At 41.6% G+C, this 24,342-nt stretch overlaps 1 protein-coding gene and 1 long non-coding RNA gene across 3 annotated transcripts in view; one reads left to right on the top strand and one right to left on the bottom strand.

Annotated features, from left to right (window-relative positions):
* The window catches only part of fndc5a (fibronectin type III domain containing 5a), a 33,625-nt gene extending 14,596 nt beyond the window's left edge, over positions 1 to 19,029 (bottom strand). Inside the window, 2 exon segments of the mRNA XM_039785717.1 lie at positions 1,158 to 1,273; positions 18,367 to 19,029. Of these exon segments, the coding sequence (XP_039641651.1) occupies positions 1,158 to 1,273; positions 18,367 to 18,427 (177 nt within the window). The 5' untranslated portion in view covers positions 18,428 to 19,029.
* LOC120549090 overlaps positions 1 to 24,342 on the top strand; it is a 68,976-nt gene that overhangs the window by 8,097 nt on the left and 36,537 nt on the right. For both annotated transcript variants that reach the window (XR_005637327.1, XR_005637328.1), the window contains one exon: positions 21,829 to 21,940. This is a non-coding gene — a long non-coding RNA (uncharacterized LOC120549090). The remainder of the gene's footprint in view (positions 1 to 21,828; positions 21,941 to 24,342) is intronic.

The raw sequence follows: 24,342 nt of genomic DNA on the forward strand, positions 1-24,342 counted from the left end.
AAGCGACCTTCAAGTGCAGTCGGAATGTCGAAATCTTTTTTAAGATTATTTTTTGGGCTTTTTCCGCCTTTATTCGATAGGACAGCTAGGTGAGAAAGGGGAGAGAGATGGGGGGGGAAGACATTCAGGAAATTGTCACAGGTCGGACTCGAACCCTGGACCTCTGCGTCGAGGCATAAACCTCTCAGTATATGTGCGCCTCCTCTAAAATCTTTTTTGAAGGAAAACAGTAAAATGTGAAATAGAAAGTCAACTTGTGCTTTGTTGGGGAGTTTAAGAACACAACAGGACGTCGCACAAATGGGCCGTTTCATCGCACCACCCTGCGGAAAAACGCCGGATCACTTTTCTTGGTATACTGCTCACTAACTCTGCAAAAAGTGAATAAGCGAATTTCCCTAAAAATCTACTGCTGTGAAAATACAGACAGAAAGCATGTGAATAATGGAACAGCTACAGGAAGGTTCGTAGGTGAAGAAGAAAATTAAATCAATTTATCAGCAACGATCACAGTATAGGCAGATGCATGTTTCTGCTGCTACTTTAGTTGCTTTTTGGAAATAACATACAGTAATGTCATGTGTTGTTTGTACCTTCAGAAGATCACAGTTCACATCTACAGCATTTCTATTTCCTCTGCACACACACACACACACACACACATATGACCCACAATGGCCCTGCAGCTGTCCTTCTCAATCACATCACTCCCGTGAATGAGTTTGTGTCCATAGAGTCATACTTGTAAACTAATCCGATTAATGTCTGTGTGTGTGTGTGTGTGTGTGTGTGTGTGTGTGTGTGTGTGTTTGTGTGTTAACCTTAGTGATGTGTGTTTGTGTGAGCACTATGGCAACAAATAATATCACGTTTTATCACGTCACAGAGCTGTCAGTGCCTCCTGTCGTCAGAGAGCAGAAGGGCAGTCCGACAGGATCCAGAATCCTGTGATAATTCCCATAATGCACGCTGACTCTGAGCAAGGGTTCGACACGGTAAAGAGAACTGCACATGGCAGCAAACAACCAGGGATTAATTCAATTAGTGTGTGTGTGTGTGTGTGTGTGTGTGTATGTGTGTTTGCATAGTTTATCCAGCTTGTTGGTACATTTACATATATGTGTGAGTTGTGTCTGTACTGTATGCACGCTGCTCACCTGCTGTGTGATGGCGAAGCCAATGACGGGGTCTCCCTCTGGGATGTCCCATGTCACCACAGCAGAGTTAGCTTTTACCGCTTTGATGGTCACATTGACAGGAGGCGACAAGCTATCTGCAAACACACACACACACACACACAGAGAGAGCGAGAGAGAGAGAGAGAGAGAGAGAGAGAGAGAGAGAGAGAGAGAGAGAGAGAGAGAGAGAGAAGCTTGTTTTATCTTTGGTGGTATGAAACAAATGAGAAGTTCTGCCGGTTGCAGAGATGACTACTACTAGAATGGCAGGAAGCCAAATTCAGTGGTGTGAATAAATGGTTCAGCTGAATCCATTATGTAAGGTGGAATCATTGAATAGAGTATAGAAACACAAAACAATTCCTCAGAGTGTTACAGTGGTTCTTCTGCACAAGGCTCAGCAGACACTGCAGTATGTATGATGTGGAAGGATCAATGCAGGGTGTGAGGTAAAATCAATCAGCATTCATGAAGATTTGAAAGGTCAAAATTAATTTTTGAAAGTTCAAACTCTGTTTGAAAACGGATTGAATGGATTGCCATGACATTTTGTGCAGACATTCATGGTGCCCAGAGGATGAATCCTACTGTCTCTCTGTTGATCCTCTGACTTTACCTCTAGCGCCATCATGATGTTGACATTTATCGGCTCTGAGTGAAATCTCTACAAGTATTGGATGGATTGCTATGAATCCTCCTGAGGATGAATTGTAATCACTTTGGGTATCCTCCGATTTTTCCTCTAGCGCCATCAGCAGGACAACATTTGAATTTGTAAACCAATATGTTGGTTTATGACCAAATACCTGCTAAGCTTTCCATCAGCCTCAGGTGTACTTTGTGTCAAGTGAGACTAAGCAAATGGTAGCTAAACTAAGATGGTGAACAATTTGAAGGTTATACCTGCTAAGCATTGTTCTTCATTGTAATTTGTGAGTGTGCTCCATGGTGACATAAGCAATTAGCCCAACGCACAGTTGCTTCCTCTCAGAGCTGCTAGCATGGCTCTTCTAAACTTTTTGACATTCAGCACACACCTCCGACATTCATCACTTTTCTTTTCAGTATTGCATGCATGGATTTCTAATAACGGTTTTAATGATGGGTAGATACTTAAGTCTTAGAGACAGAGCAGCTCAGATCAATTTGGCCATGAACTAACAAGAGGTCAACCAACCATGACTATGTCAAAGAGATTTATTTAGAATCTTTCTGTATTGCACTATGGATTTATCATTTTCTTGTTTGCCTGTCTGTCTGTCTGTCTGTCTGTCGGTCTGAGCTAGGGATGTAACGGTATGAAAATTGAACCTCACGGTTATAGTGACCAAAATGTTCACAGTTTTCGGTATTATCGCGGTATTGTGTAGTGTGTTCAATATGTTCAGAAAGCACTGATAGGCCTACACAAACTGAAATAGTTTCAAACAGTGTTTATTATATTACAAAAATATAGGCCAAACTTTATCAAAAGTGCAACTTTTAACATCAAAGGAACAAGGGTTCAGCATGTAAACAGCTTATTTGTCAGGAACATTTCCAGTAGTGCAGGTTTAAATTATACAAATGGAGATTTGACTTATTGCCGCCTTTAGCAGCAACTTTTTTCCTGCACGTTCTGCAGACAGGATAACTGTCTTCAATCAACTGTCCTTCGGCATTCTTGTAATAACCAAAATATGCCCATGCTTCAGGCTTAGTCCTCTTAGAGGGCTGATAAATGTGCTGAGCGCTGTCACCTCCTCCTTCCGCCACGATTCCAACTTCAAGAAACGCACGTTGTAGGCGACGCAGTGCGCCCGCGCGGCAACTTCAGGAGACTCGGATGAAGCTGGGAAGAATTAAACACACGGTTTCCACGCCGTGGTAATCCACCGTGATAATAATGATATTTTACTTGAAAACGGTAATTGTTATCGTCAACATTTTTCTCGTGGTTTACCGTTACACCGGTAATCGTTACATCCCTAGTCTGAGCTTACCTAATGGCTTCTGAGATTCCTAACTATTTTAACACCAAACAACTTTGTGAGGAAAAGCTCCAAATTCTGCCCTTGATTTAGTCCCCCCAAAACCCCATGTGAACATTGCTGCAGTATTTCAAAGATACGGAGCGTTTTAATACCAGACACAATACAACTTATAGTGTATTTGTAATGTACAAACAACAATACTGATGCTAGAATACATATAGAAAAGAAATAAAATAAAAACTCTTAGCACATACCAAAATATTTCTCTCATTAAAACAGTGTGTTCATACAGTAGCTGAACATAATGACAACAGGAAGTCCTCATTAAACGCTACTGCTGAAGTACCCACTGACCTGTTTCAGTATTTTGAAAGATTTTGCGAAGTTCTGAAACCGAATGAAATACAAGTATGATTAAATGTAAACAGAACACAGGCTCAAGGCTACAACATTTGACAATAATGACTTGGTTTCATTAAATAATTAAGTGTAAGATTGCGTGTCTCTGTTTGTGAGTCCATGTGCACTTTGATGGCCTCAGCTAACGCTGAATAAGACTCTTAATTGTTGCTCCAGTCTGCACAACACACACGCACGCACGCATGCACGCATGCACGCATGCACGCAGGCATGCAGGCACGCACACACGCACCACATACCTAATGGATACAGTCTTAAATGAGCGTGTGCCAGATGATCAAAGTGCCTGCACATCAGTTTGCTTCAAAAGAGTGGAATGGATTTTTCTCTCACTGTTTCTCATATCCTGTAGGTTTTCCTTTCTCATAAAACTAATTTGAAGGGTCACCATAATTTCAAAGAACTTAAAAGTTCATTGACATCATTGACCTGCAGCAGAGGTGCAACAATATATTGTGTCTCCATATGTTGTGACACAAAAACATGCCAGTAGGCACCATGGAGCTATAAATAGATCACCATTTCATATTTATCTAATCAGTTATGACTCCAAAAGTCTTTGTTTTCATTTAGATGTATTTAATGCCTGAGGGGCTAATTAAATTCCGTTAACACTGTGAACTGTCGGAGGTCTGAACTGCTGCTCCTGAAAATGTCAATTTTTCTAAAATAAAGGCCAGAAAACAATCCCACGCTCAATAAAATCAGCTGTATGTAAATTAGGATTTGTGGCCAGCTAAGGTGTCTGAAGATGGTCCAACCAAGTTGAGACATTTTCTTTTTATCTAAATGTCAAAATCAGCACATTCTCAATTTAGTTTTATTGTTCAGTTTATGTATTTCAGTTTTATGTATGCTTATTTTATGTATGCACTTTGCTTTATTGCAGATTGTTAGATGAAAAGATATTGATGCCACTCTAATGTCTGTATGCTAATGAGAGGGAACAGCTAGCCTGGCTCTGTCCTTACCTCAGTTGGTTTTTGTACGGATTGAACAAACAATTCACATAACGTGTTAATCGGTGCGCTTTAGAGATGCTGTTAGGGAGATTTTGTTTGGACGGAGCCAGGCTAGCAGACATCCGTTCTTATAAATCAAAGAGGCCTTTTGGGATTGATTGATATTTGTAACATGAAGCAGAACTGAGAGAGATGAATAGGGGCGAGGAGAAGTGGTCACTCACCGGTGACGCCGCTCTTCTGTCTTTAATGGGATATAAATCTAATTTAGCCCGCGAATGCAGTCAATGAGTTATTGAATAGGTTAACGCTCACTTGCCCTTCGACGTGTACAAATCACACAGCTGGTAGCACTCGTATACACACTGACATATTCAGAAACCGCACACCATATCCGAGCAGGCCTCTGTGTTACATTTCCACTCGCCTGCTGCTGACGTTTTGATGAATGGCCTGACGAACAGTAGATGACAGGATGGGAGACCTGCTGCCTCTCTTCATCAGCGGGGACTCTGATGTTTAACGTGTCTTTGCTTTTGTTTACGGTTTACTAAAAAAAGCGTGACTTGGGCGGAGGGTGCTGATGCGACTGAAGAATTCACAAATCAAACTCATTATCTCTCGGTTAGTCCTCTCTCACTGACGTTCTCTCTGTCATGCACTAACGCCGCTCTCAAAAACACACACTGACTGTTAACATTGAGCCCCTAATGCCCCTGCAGGGAGTACATTAATTTCGGTTACTGACACAGGCCGTTGCTTTGTTTGCACATGCGAAAAAGTTTTTTACAAAATTGCAAATATCTATGTTGTCTTTCTCCTCTAACAAGAACCATATATACCTAAGAGGGGTTTACTATTGTACTTCCATAAGGTTGGGAGACTTGTGAGAACCAGGCAAAAATAATAAATACATAAGAATGATCAAATATCAGTGCAGCAGAGGCTAAGACGTCCCAACTTCTTTTTTATTTCGCTTTTAGTTTAGTTTATTTGTTCCGGACCAAGGAGCAAAAATGATACACTAGTCTTTTAGTTCTGGTCCGATTAATGTTCACACAGATTTATAACAACTGAACCAAGAGGAGTAACCGTGAAGTCATACAGACTGCTAGCAAGTAAGCAGCTTACGTTTTGGAGGGAGCTGCTGACGGTGCTTACTACTTCTCCTCTTTTGGCAACGCTAGAGGCTGACTGCCCCACACACACACACACACACACGCACACACACACACACACACACACACACCTCAAACTCGTGCATCAAGCTAGCACATCCTGGACCAGTGTCTTGACTAAACACAGAGAGCCCAAACTGATATCAACTCCATCGAACTCCTGTTACAACACGACACCCACAATATTAAAGGAACTGAGCGTTACTGGGATTAGTAACTGTAATTAATTAATTATAATCGCAGCATTTCAAATTGTAATCCCTTCCACTAATAGCTTTCACACCAGCCTAAAAGAGTTGGACTAAATGGGCAAACACACCAGAACTGCTCCCTACAGGTTTGGTGTGAAAGCACCAGTAATCCCTAGTATGGGTCAAGCTAGAAAAAAAAACACAGGATCCCACACTCCTCATAATTCAACAGGCACGTGTCAGTCAGAGATAACCCTGGGGTTATTTTCTCAGGCTCTTATTAGAAGTACTCCTCGTGACTAGTTCATTGAACTGCAGAAAATGAAAGCTGATTTTGACTTTCAACGTGACTCTCGTAAACTACACCAATAGAACACAAAATGTCACCTTCCAGACGTGATAATAGAACCAGGCTGGTGTCACGCTACCCCTCTCTCTTCTCAATAATCGCCTGACATTAATGTCAAGGCTCTACTTGTGAAGCGCTGTACCTCACACCTCACGTCCATAATTTTGCCCAGCGATGGTTAGCTTTTAATAAAGCCTCTATATTTCTAAAGCTAGTAAGAGAACTTTCTCTTTGCTCCTTAGAACAGAGCAGCCTGCCGCAAAGCAGAAAAGAAATTAGACTTTCGTTTCCCACTGGATGATCTTAACATACCTCATGTTTTCATTAATGTTTGTAACTTTGAATAATATAGCAGAGTGTAGCATTTCTTTTGTTTTCCCCTTGCTTGATTGTATAGCTGACTGCCTGTTGGCATGCGTAAGTGAATTATTGGGTTTTCAAGTCTCTCCTGGAAAACAGACCTTGATCTGTCTGAGACGCTAAGATTAAATGAGAGACAAATGATAAAAAAGATTATTACATATAGATTGCTACAAGGTAGAGAGAGAAAAACAAACTTTGTCCTTGTTATTTCTCCTTAGCTTTCTGCAAAACAAAGTTAAACCATCTCTTAGATTGTCCTCACGTCCTACAGTTTCCGGTCGCTTTTTGTCTGTCTTTGTCCGTCTCCTCCCCTCCGTATGGCCGCGCTACGCTGAGGGACAACAAGAGCGGACATTGGCCGTGACCGCGGGCCTTAAATATCCTCATGACATGAGAGTCAGCTCTAATGAAACACCAGACAGATGTCTTCATAAACTCTCGCTCATCATGGTGGCACACAGTCTGCCTCACCCTGAGAGATGGGGGTGACTTTGAGCCATGATGGATGTCCCGTGTGTGTGTGTGTGTGTGTGTGTGTGTTTTTTATTTAGCCAAATGATGATCGTAGTGACAGCTAGTTGTGTATCCCATGCTGAGGAGTGTGAAGGGTGACAGCTCCTTAGCATCACCGTTCATTAGAGAACACACAGGGAGTAACTGTATACAATCAAGGAGAGGAAGCCGAGCACACACACACACACACACACACACACACACACACACACACACACACACACACACACACACACACACACACGGACGGTGTACACACCTGGTCCATTAAACCAATCATTATCTAATGAAGGTTCTCACATCTCTGACCTCAGAAAGACAAGATCACTCCTCCCACACCTCCTCCAGGCCTGCTGCCATTCCTCCCTCCTTACTCCTCTGGATGTCTTCTCAGTTTGTTCTTTTAAGGTAGTGATTATCTGACTTGATTTATAGATGGGGACATTTTGCAGGTAACATGAGATGATGTGGAGATCATAGTTTGCTATAAAGAGCAAGTTTTTCCTTTTATCAGATGTGTGATTTGCGTTACATTAATGCACATCTCTACTAAAGAACAGAATTGAATTCCTTTATTTTCAGTAGACCGTACAACAAAATGAAGTAGCAATCCTGACGGTGCATTCACACATATATACACACATAATCGCATAAATCAAACCGTATTTAAAAATAGAGAACAATCAATAAATAACAGAAGAATATCTCCCCACATGCACATATTCTATTTCATACCCTGGTCAATATTTTGCACCTTCCTGCACAAAACTTTATAGTTCTTCCACTTTAAAACATACATTTGTATGTGTTTATTTCTATTTATTTCATACCCTGGTCAATATTTTGCACCTTCCTGCACAAAACTTTATAGTTCTTCCACTTTAAAACATACATTTGTATGTGTTTATTTCTATTTTAAATTGTAAATTTTTTTATTTTCTGTTATTCTTGACTTTTACACTGTATGGCTATGCATCAAAACACCAAGAACAATTCCTTGTATGTGCAAATCGCCTTGTTTCTGATTTTTAATGCTGAGGTTTCCTGTTTGGTGTCTATGGAATTAGTTTTCTCTCTAACAATCATCTTGTATAAAGGGACCACATGTACACCTGGTATTAACATGTAATCTGTTTCTAAATAACTTATCTGGATAAGATACAAACACATGGTAATGCAAGGTGCAAATGCAGGCAGAACGCTAACAGTCAGCAGGAGCACCATCAGGACGTCCCGCCGACATGCTTTGCATAGTGAGATCTAATCACAATGTGTGCAGGATCGAGATAACAAGAACACTTATCAATATCAGGTGTAAATGCAAAGTGTCATCAGATGTCATTATCCAGATAATAGATAAAGATTGTATGTTAATACCAGGGATATGGAGATTAGGAAAGGATGGATTAACACACCAAGGGGCCCCAGGGCAAGATTGAGCTGTGGGTCCCTATCCCTCTACTTTTGCCTTTTAAATAATCATCAGGTCAAGAGCATACAACAAGGCTATACATGGCAGCCTCATTAAAGTTTGTCTAAATCTTGACAAAACAACTGGTTCTTCTGTACGGCAGGCGTACTACCCCACGTCAGGTTTGCTGTGTTTGCGAGTGTGTGGTAATTTGATCTGTCAATTTAGGATTATACACTATGCGAGCATAATCACGCTTGAAATAATAAAGTAGTATTAAACCTAGTTTTAGATACAGGGCCTCTTTTACAAGATTGGACCTTAAAGTGAGGTGAAAATGTAGAACTCACCCTTTTAGTTCATATTGTCCTTTTAGTGGTGCAAAAACAATTTAAAACTTTTTTTAAAGGTGACTTATTATGCTCATTTTCAGGTTCATACTTGTATTTAGTTTCTACTAGAACATGTTTACATGTATTAATGCTCAAAACCACTTTGTTATTGTATATCATACTACACAACCGAACATGTGAAAAGTGTATGTCTAAATAATACAGTTATTGTTGCTTCAGCTTACTGGGACACAGAACAGAGCCATTGTCCTACTATGACAAGTCCAAATGTCTGCTGGGGAAAAGGCCTATTTGATTGTGTATAATTTGGTCAAGCTGCCCAACTGCAACTCCACTGTGGTTATGAGTAAATCTTTGAATGTGCAGTCTAGGAGTGCACCTGCTCTGATTCAGTAGGACACCTGAGCAGAGAGCAGGGGCTTATCTGAGACTAAGAGATCACGAGAGCTAGCATGGTGGTGTTCCAGCCTCCATCTACCGTTGTGGGGAGATATAACTGATTTGTTCCAAATTATTACAGCTATGCAATAGTTAGAAATGCATTAGTAAGAGTCAGGCCTCTGGGCTGGCTCTGCTCTCCGGGATGCCAATGAATCAGCCTGTCAGCTTGTGAACTAACTGGGAAACTGCCTGTTAGCTAAATTGTATTTCACCGTTACCTGGTATTTTAGAAACAGGCACAGGCCTCGTGTACTTCCTGCTCTTTTATTTGAATCCCTTAGGGGATCACTGTGCAGCTAATAATTCATGTTTAGCATCTTCTACCACTTTAGCTCTTTTCACGGCTAATAGCAAGTAAACAAGTCAGTTTGTATGGAAGATGAAAGGGAATTATTATGCATTTGAAGGAACACGTTGGTCCGGGGAAGACATACAACTTTGTGCTGCAGCCATAATGGCTAGAAAACGTGAGGCCACGGGGGAGTTAGTGGCTATAAATTGACACGTGTTGATTAGCTGGCATTGCTTGCCACTTGTTTTCCCCGCTAACGTGCTCTCAGAGCTTGTGTGAGCGGCGGTCGCGCTACGCTCTAGGGGGTTAGCGCACAAACAGCTGGTGGGGACGCTAGCTCCCCCTCATCCATAGTTAATAGAGCCATCAGGGTTTTTGCACTGATCTGGAGTTTGCCCTGGCATGTGTCTGAGGAGACCTTGACACGTGGTCTCGTCCTTGTGGGTGAACACAAACACGTTCAGAAGTTAGGAGGATCACAGTGTGACACAAACACGAGGCATTAATGTGTCTCATTTATAAGCTAAAACATCTGGTGAATAATACAGAAGTGCTGTGTACGCATCGGAGCCACACTGTAACACTGCGTCCTGTTTTACAATTGCCGTAATGCCATTTTCTTAAGAGACTTCCTCCGGTTTCAAACCCGTTCCACCATTTTTTCCATAGGACTGCTTGAAGTGTTGCATAAACCACAAAAGGGAGCTCCTCTAATGGATAGCCTCTTTTCTTCTTCTTCTTTGTCCCGCCGTTTGTTTCATACAAGAGCTTTTGGATCTGTATTCACCACCTCCTTATCAGAGCAAATCCAACTCGCAAGGATTCCTGTATTACCTCATCTATTCACTTTTGCTTTCAACACCTATTTTTTTTTCCGACTGTAATGGACACTTGGTGCTAGCCTCCCCCTCACACAAAACCGCACCGTCTATCTGTTATTCTCGCTTTCTTTTTTATCTCTGTCCGTCTCGCCAACGCTCCCCGCTATATTTCTGTACAGCTACTTCACCGGGGCTTTTTGGCAGCTCCTCCATAGCCTGGTGTGTAAAAGCTCTCTGCCTGTAGCTGATACTTCAATGGGAATCGGGATAAAGATGGTGGGTGAAAAGGGGAAATGGTAGCCTTGCTGTGACTCACTCGGGTACTATTGATTACCCCCATGCTGCTCACACACTGGCTGCTGATCAGCTGGTTTTCAGTGCAAGCAGATGTGCTTTTTGAGGCTAGATTTTTGTCCGTCTATAGATTTTAATTGTGGATGAATTTACGATGTCTTCCTTTAAGGGCCACAGAGCACTTGTGTGTGTGTGTGTTTAGGAGGCTCTATGTGTATGTTTTCTGCATGCGTGCATCCATCGATCCATGGGACAGAGTCTGTGCATTGTCTGTGGTCTGTCTGCCCTGTGACACAGTCAAATAATCACACCTAAGGGTCTTTCTGTCCCCTGAGAAATGAGTTATCTACAAACAGGAAATCAATTTTTTTCAACCCCGCTGGCCGAGAATGTTGAGGTGGGGAGAGTGGGATTGCAAAACAGAATCTTTCTCCCTCTCTTTCCATCACACACACACACACACACACACACACACACACACACACACACACACACACACACACACACACACACACACACACACACACACACACACACACACACACACACACACACTTTTCTCTAATTAAATGTCAAAAGGCAGGGTATGAAAACCAATGCAGCATTGTGTGCAGAGAGAATACCTGCCAATTCAAAAAGGCAAAGGAGTGCCATGAGGTTGATTATTTGACATGCACACTGCCAATAACGCTCCAGGAGCCCACAGCCTGATATAAGGCCATGATATTAGCTTTCCCTCCAGTCTTACTGTAGCATCTCTCTCTCTGTGGAGTCGGGCACAGCTGGTAAAGTAACGCCTACAGTAGCTGCCTGCCTGGTAGGATTGATGTCACGAGCAGGTGGAGGGGGAGAACGTGAACAATAGTCTCTCTCTGATTCCTCCATGTGTCATGCTTTCTTTTTGCCACTAGCGTTCTCCCCGTCTTTCTCTGGGTTCGTCGTTCTCTCCTGTGGCTCTAACGCTAGCACTTTCTCCCTTTTGCATACCTTCTCTCATCTGTGTCCCTCTCTTGGTAGTTTTCCTAAAAAAAAAAAAAAAAAACACATGAGGCCCCCGACTGAGGATTGAGGCCCCCCCACCCAAAGCCAAACTCACAGCTCCAGGCACAAAGGTTGATCATGGGAAAATGACTTGGCTGAAAATCACACACGTTTACACCTTAACTGTCACATTTACATTAACACAACATAAAAAATGTTTTATGTGTCAGACACAACTTCTGGAACAGGCGACAAAACTTTTGTAAGAGGAGACAAATAAGCATGTGTGTGTGTGTGTGTATGTGTGTGTGTGTATGTGTGTGTGTGTGTGTGTGTGTGTGTGTGAGAGACACCACAAAACCCCCCACAGGATTTGACTGCCTAGTGGCAAATAAAAACATTATTTTTATGCTCTGCTGGGCTGCTGCAGCACACTCAATTTCCCCTGTACTTAAAATGTGCTATACAAATAAACTTGCTAGAAAGGCGTTATGCAACATTCGTTTCAACTAAAAGAGGTATATTTTCTGTCAGACTGTTAAAACAAATGCAACAATTAAGAAGCAATTTAAAATCAATCAAATTCATAATCTCTAAATTGCAAAGATTGTTTTTATTTTCACCTTTCCCCATGCTGTGTCTTTACAGTATTTATATAGAGTATCTTTAGACAAGTTACTTGTGAATGTGTGGAACGATACAGCTTGGTTTAGCTACATTTCATTTAAAACTACAAAGATTTTTTTAGCTGCGAAACAATACGAGTGTGAAAGATTGCCTTTACACGGTATATTTAGGGAACTAACAGCCAGAACAGCATTTCATCCGCACCTCATTTGTGCATACTGTAATAACTGATTGTATACAGTAACTCTACATTAACGATGCTGACCATGTATGATATTCTGGGAGCCTGTGTGTGTGTGTGTGTGTGTGTGTGTGTGTGTGTGTGTGTGTGTAAACGAGCCTGCCTCAAACCTCATTGTTCATTGTGTAAAGGTGTGAGGACTCATATTTGATAAATCCCAATTGTCTTGATCGTACAGACAAATCCCTACACACACATTCATAACTTGTTTTACACATGCTTTAATAAACGAGGCTTCAAGAATCACAAAACACACACTCATGTACACGTACTAATGAGTCTGTGACGCAGAATATGCCAAAAACGCCTTTTACATGTACATTCATGGCATGCTCATTCCCTCCAACGGCAGCTCCGACCCCCCCCCCCCTCCACCTGCATGCATTCAGATGTGACACTGTACAGACCACAGACTGTGTCAGCGAGCTGCCGCTACCACGTCAGTCTTTTTGGCATCGCAGTCTCTTTCTCCCACAGGCTCGGTGTCCAGATGATCGCACCAATCTGTCCTCTAATACTTGTTTCATTCCATTTTCAGCAAAAAAAGAGCCATGGTTACATGGTTAAAGAAAAGCTTCCAAGTAAAATGACATTGAAAACATTTTCTGAGGAGAACAAGATTCAAATCTAAATTATTTTCTTTGTGTTGCTAGCTCCTGCCGTTTGGTCTTAGCCATAGTCAGGGTTTCCCTCAGCACTTTGCAGCTTAGGCGGCCGCCTAAGCAAGACATGCCTGCCGCCTTCTCTGCAGAACGCATTAAAAATAAAAAAATACAAAACGTGCCATGAATTGGAAAATAATCAGTTTTTACAATCTTTAAATATGTGACAGGGCTCGACATTAAGGCTTGTCCGCTTGTCTGGGATGCCATGTTACTTCACGTTATGTGCCACTCATTACTAGCGTTGGAATCTTTCAACACAATTCACAGTAAAAGATAGTCAGATAGTGTTGTAGGTGGGCCAGACTGGGTCAGACTCAGTGGTGAGTGAAATCGAAGCAGAGGGACAGACACAGAGCTGTAGCGGAGCCAAAGTAACGCACTTTTTAATTCATTAACTTTATTATTATATTATTATTATAACTTTATCGGGCAAATAAAACGCTGATACAGATGATCTGCAAACTGCCAAAAAACGGCCCGATAATCGGTCTATCCCTAGCCCTCACTATCAACCACGAGGCCATCGCTCTATTCATCTGTGTCTCACTAAGCCATCGGCGAGCTCTGAAAGAGGAACTCAAAGAGGATTTTTAAAACAAAGAAGAGGCTGATGAGGTGAAGCAGCAGCAGTAATATGTTGATACAAACGCTCAGAAATACTGGCACTTACTGCTGTTGAATTCAGCTTGTCGGGTGAGAATTAAAACGTGACTGGGTGAGGGAAAGATAAAGGAAGATTATCTGGGCAGCTTTGACATGGCAACAAGCTATGGGGGAGGACGGACAAACATTGTTCTTTCTCTTTTTGTCCTCCAGCCCTAATTCTGTGTTCCAGAAATACACCAGCAGTCAAGTCAAGCTTATAAATTAGTTCTGGCTTTACCTTAAACTAACCTAAAACAACCTAAAACTCGTTCTGTATTTACACAAAGCTCTACAACTTGCATACCAGAAATACCTGTGTGCATGCAGCCAAAAAAACAAACCACACCAAATGAAAATCACCAAGAAAATCTGACCTTTGAAAATCAATTTGAGTTTCTTTATTTTTCAACTTTTTGTAGCATTGTTTTAAAATGTACAGGCAGCACTTTGGATCTGGCGTATATGATTTTGTGGTGTCTTTGCATGATACGATAATAAAAACTGAATCAATTCATTCTTTGTACATTTTGAAAATAACCCACTCATTGTGTAGTAAAGGAGTAACAAAGAGCTGTCATCACTTGCTTTGCTACTAAGAGTGGATGAGATGGACTGGTGGAGCCTTCCTTACTGTGTTTGCCAACTGCATCCTGGAAACTCAAGTTAACTGTAGTGGCAGCTTGCCAATGTCTATTTATGTCTTCTTGAAAGTAATATGGTAATAAATATCACTGCAAAAGTCACAAAGCACACTGTAGCTCTAGCATTGTTACATGCAATTGCAACATAATAAGGTTTTGACCGGCCAAAGCCCCTGAATCTGATGCAACATATCTGTAAGAAATTAGCGCAGTGACTGTGATATAGTCACTCTGATAAGCTTCTGGAAAAAAAGGGCAGTAGACTGCTTAAAAAAAAAAGCTTGTACACAAGATTACAAACAACTAATAATTACAAACAGCTAATTGTGCTCACACAATTGACTACACTAAACTAATGAACCGATAATCACACACACAATTCTGCTTCCCCCGCGTCTCTTCGATGTCTTCAGTTACTTTACAAAGATGCAGTGGTGCATATTCAATTTACTAAGATGATATGATACTGTTAAAAACAGCTCCACCTTGACCAACTACACTAATTACACATACATATGTCTACAACAGTAACCTAATAATATAATATATCATAGTATTACCCTCACAGGGGGCATTTTATGCATTAAGTACACATTTACTTTTAGTTGTAAAAGGGTATTTTTACATAACTACTTTAACTCAAGTAAAGGATGAGAATATTCCTGCTGCTCATGGATACATTGGTGATTGTGTTTGTTACATTGCAAACACACACACACACACACACACACACACACACACACACACACACACACACACACACACACACACACACACACACCTCCCATCCTTTCCGGGCCCTGTTAAAGTGGCTATTCAGAGGGAACAGTAATGATTCCCTCCAATGAGGAGGCTGCCCCAGATACCCAGTAGGTCTAAAGGACACACGTTTGAAGAAAATCAGGAGAGCAGCGTTGCATTTAGAGGATTTAAAAGACACCACAAGACACATCTGATGATGTTTCTAATGTGCACGGTAAAGCTAAGGACATCATCGTTTCAGTGTTTGACCGTGAAAACGAGCCCTGCACACTGTCTGCTTATCCTCTGACACTGATGACGAACTTTGGGTTCAGTGATTTTCGCTCATCTCGTTTCATGCAAAGCTGCCACCTTGAAACAATAACATAAGCGACCCGGAGGCTTTGTTTTTAATGAATAATGCACTGTGCTGTGTCTACCAAACAATCCTCAAAGCATAAACAAGTATTTGTAATGTGTTTGAGAAATGACTGTGTGTGTGACAAATGGCATAGAGATTCTTATGAAACCACATCCATTTAGATTTAGTCTTTTTCTGCATCTGTCTGACCGGATGGATGTCTGCTCAGAAATATTCACAGTGTAAGTCCGTTTCTCTTTTGATGGTAATTTGGTGAGGAGAAGATGGGTAGCTTTTACCAACTTTGGCTCTGACAGCTGAGGTCTGTAACTCCTCTCTGTGGATGCTACATACTTAGCACTTGACACATAATATACTGGTACTAATTTATCACCTGGCAGGTGGTTGCCAAATTGTTCCTAGATTTTTTCCAGCATTAAAACTGTGAGCTCTTGATAGCCCTGGAGCATTTCCACTGCTTGCATCACTGTTCAATTTGTTGATTGATTCATTGATTTTCTTTTCTTTTTTTATTTCATTCTCCAAACTCAGAACTGTTAGGGACTGGGGAAAATTGCCTGCAAGGATTTACGGCCTCATTTGGATGAATGTGTTAGAGAGTCAATTTACATTTTAAATGGAAACATTAGCTTTCCTTTCCGGGACCAACTGATTGTTTATGAGTCACTATAAACATAGACACAGTAAAGACGTCACCGTAGTGTACATTTTATAGTGCCCGCTCACTCCTACCAGTCGACCTCTCCGCCTCGACATTGATCTGGCCTGCTTTTCTTGGTGCTGGTGTCTGACTGAGTCTCAAAATAAACTGGGAGACAAAAACTTGAATGGATTTGAATTCTGACTCTAAAATAATGCAGTTACACTCCAGTCTGCAAGTTTCTGAAGCAGCCATGTAAACATTTGGACTCACTGGGCAGCAGGTTTATTTAGTAGCTGTTCTGGAGCTTCAGATCATTTTACATGACATCATCAGCAGACGAAGTTTACTTGGTTGTCATGGAATAGTAGATGGTAACTTTTTTCTTAGCACTTTTCTGTGGGCATTGTATGTCTATTTTCACAGGAAAAAAGGACTGGAGCACATTAAGTGATTTGCAGCCTTTAATAGCGCAAGCAGACCAACGTTTCAACACTATTGTGTCTTTATCAGAGTCAGAATAGACAAGGACACACGTTAAATACTGTACATATAGTCAACCTAGAATAGGTGTTCAATCATTAGTGGAGAGTTGGTTGAACAGGATTTCAAATCAGACCCATTTTATCTAGACTTCTCCTCCAGGTTTGCTTAAAAGTTCACGTTCAAAATTGCAGATGAAGATCATTTGATATGAGCTAAAGCTCCAAAACAGCTTATTAATGGACCTTAAGGCGAGGTTTCTTTGACAATATTGAAACACATTGCTTTAAGCCAGTGATGTATCCTGTTTCTTTTGTATTCTGAGCTGAAGCAAGCAAAAATGAAGACTATCTTGCATTAAAAAAAAAAGCTATATTCTCAAGTGCTGCTATAGTGAAGCACATCCAATCAAAATGTGCCAGTGCCAACATCCATTACAGACATCTCACCGCCTACCAGTGAAATGCTAAGCGGCTGAAGTGTGTCAGTGTGTGTGTGTGTGTGTGTGTGTGTGTGTGTGTGTGTGCAGCACAGTGATCCATCGACAGTGGGAAGACTGAGCAGTGGGAGGATGCCAAGCAAACCAAACCAGAGGCATTTTGATGGCAGGAGTGTGGCACTCCATAGCAGTAAGCGGGCAGAGTGTGTGTGTGTGTGTGTGTGTGTGTGTGTGTGTAGTTTGTGCTGTAAAAAGCGTGTTTTATAGATGCACTTTTACAGTATATGTTGGTCATCAACACATACACACACACACAACCCCCAGATGATCAGTTCATTGAGAATGGATGATGTGTGAATGTGTGTCATGATGTCACTGTAGAGGTGCGATGGTTTTATGCACCTTAATAGTTGCAAAAGCTCCCCAGTAATCCAATCATGTGTTTCCAATGGCTCAGTCCAGTCACATTTTGGATTCTATTGATTAACATGTCTAGCAATGATCAATGGTCAACAAATGCAATATTCTAATATTCACACTGATAGTGTTAATAGACAGCTCAGGTCAACATTGAGCCGTGTGTGTGTGTGTGTGTGTGTGTGTGTGTGTGTGTGTGTGTGTGTGTGTGTGTGTGTGTCAGTGTATACTACCTGCAAGAAATTAGATTCAGAGGTTAGCTTTACTTACATCAAACACACACACACACACACACACACACACACACACACACACACACACACACACGCACACACGCACACGCACACACTGTGCTTTAAGAGACAGACAAAAAACATAGTTTGTTACAGAGCAATTCAGCCCCTCTAATCTTAATCAATCAACATGACAGATGTGAAATGTTCGAATCATGTTTCCTTAGATGACAACACGGAAATGCCTCTAGTAGCCTGCAAACACAGTCAGTCAGTCCGTCCACAAAAACAATCGACTGTACGCAATGTCTTGCCGGTTAAAATCTAAAGCCTGTACAATACAGCTCCATGTAAAACAGCAGCATTTTTCACACATGCCTCTGCAATCCCTCCACGGTTCCTTTTTAATTAGGCAATAAAATAGCACTCTGAGCTTCTGCCCCCAAAAATGCACGGAAACATCTCTCTAATCGCACATAAACAGAAACTTACCCGCTGTGACTCGAGAGGCGCAGAGACAGCTGAGGACGAGCAGGAAAATAAATCTCTCCATCTTTCTAACGCTCGGGCGACGTGCGGTCCCATTTACCCTGGCCGGGGTTGCTGTGTTAGCCGCCGAACTGCTGTGCCCGTTGTTGTGCTGCTCGGCGTTCACGTCAGTTCATGCGTATCGTCTCGACTGGAAAAAAAAAAGAGACAGCGGCCGGTCTGTCGGCGGCTTTTCAGCACCTCGGACAGCGCTCCAGCGACACCTCCGCTCATTCAAAAGATTCGACGGTCCCCCGAGCCACCGGAAACCAGCGACCGGCAACCGGTAACCAGCCAGTGAGCCATTATCATTGACTGCTCTCGAGCCTGCCGCTGTTCAAATGCGTCGTCGGGCTTTCAGCTGTGATCCAAAACCCTCCTCGATCTGCTGCTGCTGCTGCTGCTGGAGGTGGTGCTCAGCGCCGCTCGGCTGCTGCAGACAGAAACGTGCTGGCTTTGTATATGAGTGTCTGGACTGTCCCTGCCTGTCACACTGACGCCCTGTCTTTGCGTTGAGAAATAATTCATAAAGTAGAAGTCAATACATGTCGAGAAAAGGAAGGATTTTCTATACTTAGGCTATACAGGCATGCAACCCTGTTACCATTGTTTTCTATTGTTCAATAGTTATGGCTTACTTTTCCCATCATGTTTCACATTACAAACAGAGACTGGCCATCAAAACAATAGCAGCTGTAATCATTTAGTGTGCAGTCTTCTTCCAGCCCCCAGAAGCACAACATCAAGGGACGAGTCCAACTGATCAAATGCAAACTTGTCACCAAAAAGCCCTCTCCTTTGATCCGCTACTATCCTACTGCTTTACTTGCCCACTTGCTGAGCCACTGCTCTGAATTATTGCTGCCCACTCATCGATTAAATATGCATACACTGTCCCACGCAAACAGTCACAGAGATAAAGTCTCATCCGGCGCTGCTTTCAACCGCTTTTGCCACTTCAAAAACAAACACATGCCTCTTAACTTCACCACTGAGTTGCCCCCTCTTCCTGCTTACTTTAATGTTTTAGAAGGACCAACAGCGCAGGCTGAAGCGAGTAGAGAAGTGGATTAAAGTCTGCATACAGTACCTGGTGGTTTACCTGCAGCACTCTGTGGACTTGAAGCTTTCCGGGATATGTGTGCCTGTGTGTGGGAGTGTCAGTCCAGAGTCAGGAGACCCACACTGTCCCCTAGCTGTTTCCTCAAGAAGTGTTTTCTTCACCCCACTAGAGGCACCTCGATTCATAGCCAGCTGCCTCTGACGTGCTTCGGAGAAACACAGTTGGTGGTGGTGGAGGGGTTATTGTGCTGTTTTGTGTGTGTGTGTGTGTGTGTGTGTGTGTGTGTGTGAGGGAGGGAGTTTGCACTGTAACAAACACAATCACCAATGTATCCATGAGCAGCAGGAATATTATCATCCTTTACTTGAGTTAAAGTAGTTATCATGTAAAAATACCCCTTTTACAAGTAAAAATTAATGCCCCCTGTGAGCGTAATACTATGATATATTATATTATTAGGTTACTGTTGTAGACATATTTATGTGTAATTAGTGTAGTTGGTCAAGATGGAGCTGTTTTTAACAGTGTAATATCATCTTAGTAAATTGAATATGCACCACTGCATCTTTGTAAAGTAACTGAAGACATCAAATGAATGTACAAGAGTAAAAAGTACAATGGCGAGCCCTGAAATGTGCAAATATATTTGTGGCAGGCAATGGAAAAGGCTGTTCAAGTAAAGTACAGGCACCTCATTTTTACTAATGCACTTCATCATGTTTTTCTGTTGACTTAGGGTCAATCTGATCCATTTTCAATTTTTGTTTTATATCAGAAAATATGGGACGTAGAAATAAGCGCTGAAAATGTAAAGAAGAAAAATTTTACAATTTAAAACGTTGGAAAAAGCAAAAACAAACTGTGAAAAAATGGCGTCAAAAACGTCGAAAGGTTGACGGGAAGACCGCACAAGGGTTAAGTAAGTTTTGTGTGAGCGATAGTAGTGTAGACAAATGTTTCCCTTTAATGAGCCTTGCAGTGTTATCCTCCAGGTGTTTGTGATCTGCATGATTTAAGAGTCAATCTACTCCTACAGTAGAGTGCACCGATCAGTGCACAGCTGGATAACACTGTCTGGATGATACTCCCTCATGTTTGATATCATTTAGTTGCAAAAAGAGATGGATTTTTTTAGAAAGCTATTCTACTACATACAAAATGTCAAAATTTGAGTAAAGGAACATCTGTTAATTAAAAGAGGTGTAACATTAGGGTTCGTGCCAACACTCCCCTAGTCAAGTTCAAGTTCAAGGAGTCTTTATTATCCCAGAGGGGCAATTCGTTGTGCAGCAATAGAATGCAACATAAACAACACATAAGCCATACAAACAACATACACTATCAATAGAGGACACAAATAAATACATACTACACAGAAGTCCACATCTCACATTGAATTATTAACAAAGCCTATAGAAGCAGGAACAGCAGAGTTTTTGTGTCTTTTTGTCCTGCATTTAGGCAGACAGAAACTTCGGCCAGACGGCAACGACGTAAAGTAGCTGTTCAGAGGGTGGCTTATATCAGCCCGGACTGACTGGGCCTTCTTCAGGGTCTTTGTCTCATATAGCGATTTTAAGTCAGTCAGAGAGTTGTGGGAAATTTTGCCACACACTGTAGTCATGTATTGCAGCCTGTTTTTGTTTTTAAGAGTGAGGGACCCAAACCAGCTCACAAAGGCAAAAGAAAGAATAGTTTCAATTAAACAACAATAAAAAACTAAAATAAAAAGTCCCCTAGTCTCCGCTCCTTTAACCTAAAACTATAACTGGTTTGGACATCCTTTGTCCACTCTATCCTCTCTTCCTCTTTTATGCTTGGATCTCTTGGCTTCATGCCACGCTGCCTTTTCTCCAGAACTAAACTGAAGAATTGGAGAAGTAATGAAACTTGCTGTAACTTTTCAAGCCTGTGCCGTGTTGGCCCCTAAGTTAATCATGAAATCTAACTTCATCATGTCTTTTTCCTTTTCCTTTTTTGAATATCGAATCTTATTTAAATCCTCCTTTGGGGAGTTTTTGCTCACACATGTCCACCTTATATATGATATGTTTGCCTTTCTAACTTACTTTACTGTAAAAACTTGCAAAATCTCTGATGTCTGTACCTGTTGCTTTGTTTATAACTCGCCTATTGTCCTACTGCTCATGCGGCTTGCCCCATCTGACCAGACAAGCAACCAGAGTCATGCACCCCTGCTGAGTGCTTTTTGTTTATTTGTTTAAAGAAACAGAAAGAGGGTTTTATCTGAGATCTTTGGGGTAGAATATGGAACCAAAATGCATGACCTGACTCATTGTAGGCTACAATATATTGGCACTGAATGCTGTTTCTAACAGAGATGAACTGTGTGACCTTTCCAGAGTACATTCCGGTTGAAGAATGCTGTGAGAGTCAGTGGGCACTGAGCCATGCGTCCTGTTGTGGTAACTGGCATCTTTCCTGTGGTGGTGCTGATGTACATCCCGAACACTGGTAAGAATCACCCAGTCACATGTTCACAAATGAGAACAGGAACCCAAACCTGACAAACCTCATCTGTATTAAAGTTGGCATTCAACATCAGGTCGCTGAAATCTGTAGGAGCAAATATCCATAACAATGACAAGCGATGCATGACAACAAATAAACCTTCTTATCTTTTTTGCCATGCTTTAGAAACAAAAGTCGCCAACTTATATATATTAAATCTAAACAACCACTCCATTTAGACATCATCCGTACACCAGAACATTGCAGGATTTAGAACAGACATTTCATGTAAGATGGGTGTTCTTAACTCATCATAATAAGGACAATACAAAAGAAAATGTGATTCATACTTAACTTCTCCTAATTCACATAGTTGGCACAACATTTATACTGGATGTTTTTAAATCTACCAACTTCAAGGGCAAGGGGAAGGATTCCTGGTCTCAACTGAGCCACTACCGACCTCTGACTCCTCCATAAGTTTGCTGTAACATAAAGTTCAGGACCACAGTAATGTTTGATTTGAATATACGTTTGTATGTAATTCTTGTTCGTATTTCAGTTTTTTTCAGCGACACTGTAAGTCAATAGATGCAGCTCAGGTGTCAATACACAGCGCTGAGGAACAAGACAGAATGCTGTGTTTGATGTTCAGGGAAAGTGTGAATAGAGTACAATTTTGGCAGGGGGGTCAAGAGAGGTGAGGTACTGAACACCTCCATTTGTTCAGAAAGCAGCTGGGTGAGTGGACAGCTGATGGATGGATCAGTGGATGGTTGGATGAAACAAATACTGACTGACAGAAAAATGGTAATTGTTTCTTATTCCCACTTGACGGTTTGTCTTTGCGGGGAATTTCATTGGATTGATGGAGGTGGACGTGTAATGTTCAGCAGATGGGATGTAGGCCAGCACTGTATCAAGATGAACTACAGGTGTACGTTATAAATAAATGGGGCAGGAGGAGAGTTTATATATAATGATGAAAATAATTTGAGTGACTATTGAGTGATTATTTGTAAATAAACAAAACCTCTGCCCTAACAGCCTCCTAATTAACAGCTGGCATTGTGTTTTTTAACCCCTGGAAGGCTCGGACAGAGTCATTGCTTTAATTTAGGCTCTACTAGGGAGAGGAGAGGGAGAGAGGAGGAGGAGAGGGGAGACAAGAGAAAACGCAAAAGTGGCGTTGCGTTCTCACTTTTTATTCCGCGTTTAGACGAGTGTTATTGGAGGGAAATCTGCATGCATATGGTGACGCAAAAGCGTTTGAAATGCGATCCACAAAGTCCGCGCGCCTGCATGGAACTTTCCTTCTACTTGTCTCCCTCTCCTCCTCCTCTCTCCCTCTCCTCTCCCTAGTAGCGCGAAGCGAACAACAAAAGCTGACAATTTTGTCTGGACAGACGAGGAGGTGGAGTTATTGCCCCAAACAATGCACACACAGACACACACGCAGCAAACACACACACACACACACACACACACACACACACACACACACACACACACACACACACACACATGCGGTGTGCACACACACACACACACAAACACACACATGCGGTGTGCACACACACACACACACACACGCATGGCACACACACACACGCCACATACACTCGCACAGTGCGTTTTTACCCTTTAGACAGGAACGCGACGGTTGAGCGTTTTTAAGATTTCCGCTCTGGAGGGTGGTTTCACTTTTTTGCGTTTTTAAGCCCCAAAAACGCCGTCGCCGTCTAAACGAAAGGCACATCTGATAAAATATTTTGTCGTTTTCACCCGAGAGCGTATTCGTGTAAAGACGGGCCTTATATAGCCCATAATGACACGTTTCCTATTGTGTGTTTTCCAGTTTAGGGAAAATGGAAAACACTGGACTAAAAAATGTGATCATCATCAGTGATGTTAACACGTAGACCTGATAAAATGTGCTACAGTTGGGCCTGTTGCATTGTAACCGTTGAAAAACATGCAACAAATATTAAGCATTAGCACAAAAAAAGATTTAAAAAAAAATCCCATCCTTTTCTCACTTTTGGGATTTTCAATTATTTTCCTCCTTTTTAATCCTCAGCAAACTCAAGCTTTTAAATTTACTGCAATAATAGTTCAGCAGCAGCAAACGCATCCACAGTTCTTACCCATCACATCAATAAAAACACAAAACCATTTAAATATGACCCTGTTAAGACACAATGAAGGCTGAAACTGCTATATATTTTTACAAATGATGAGTGTTAAAGGGGTTTCTGAGTGGATGTTGTGTAGATCTATATTCCCATTTTTTTTCTTCAAAAATACAGTTTTCTGACATACATTCATTCACTCAGTCATCCTTGACTAATTGCTTACTTAAAATGAAAGACTGATAATCATAGAAAATGTACCGCAGAGTAGTA

The sequence above is a fragment of the Perca fluviatilis genome, chromosome 20 (assembly GCF_010015445.1).
Source record: "Perca fluviatilis chromosome 20, GENO_Pfluv_1.0, whole genome shotgun sequence".
NCBI lineage: Eukaryota > Metazoa > Chordata > Actinopteri > Perciformes > Percidae > Perca > Perca fluviatilis.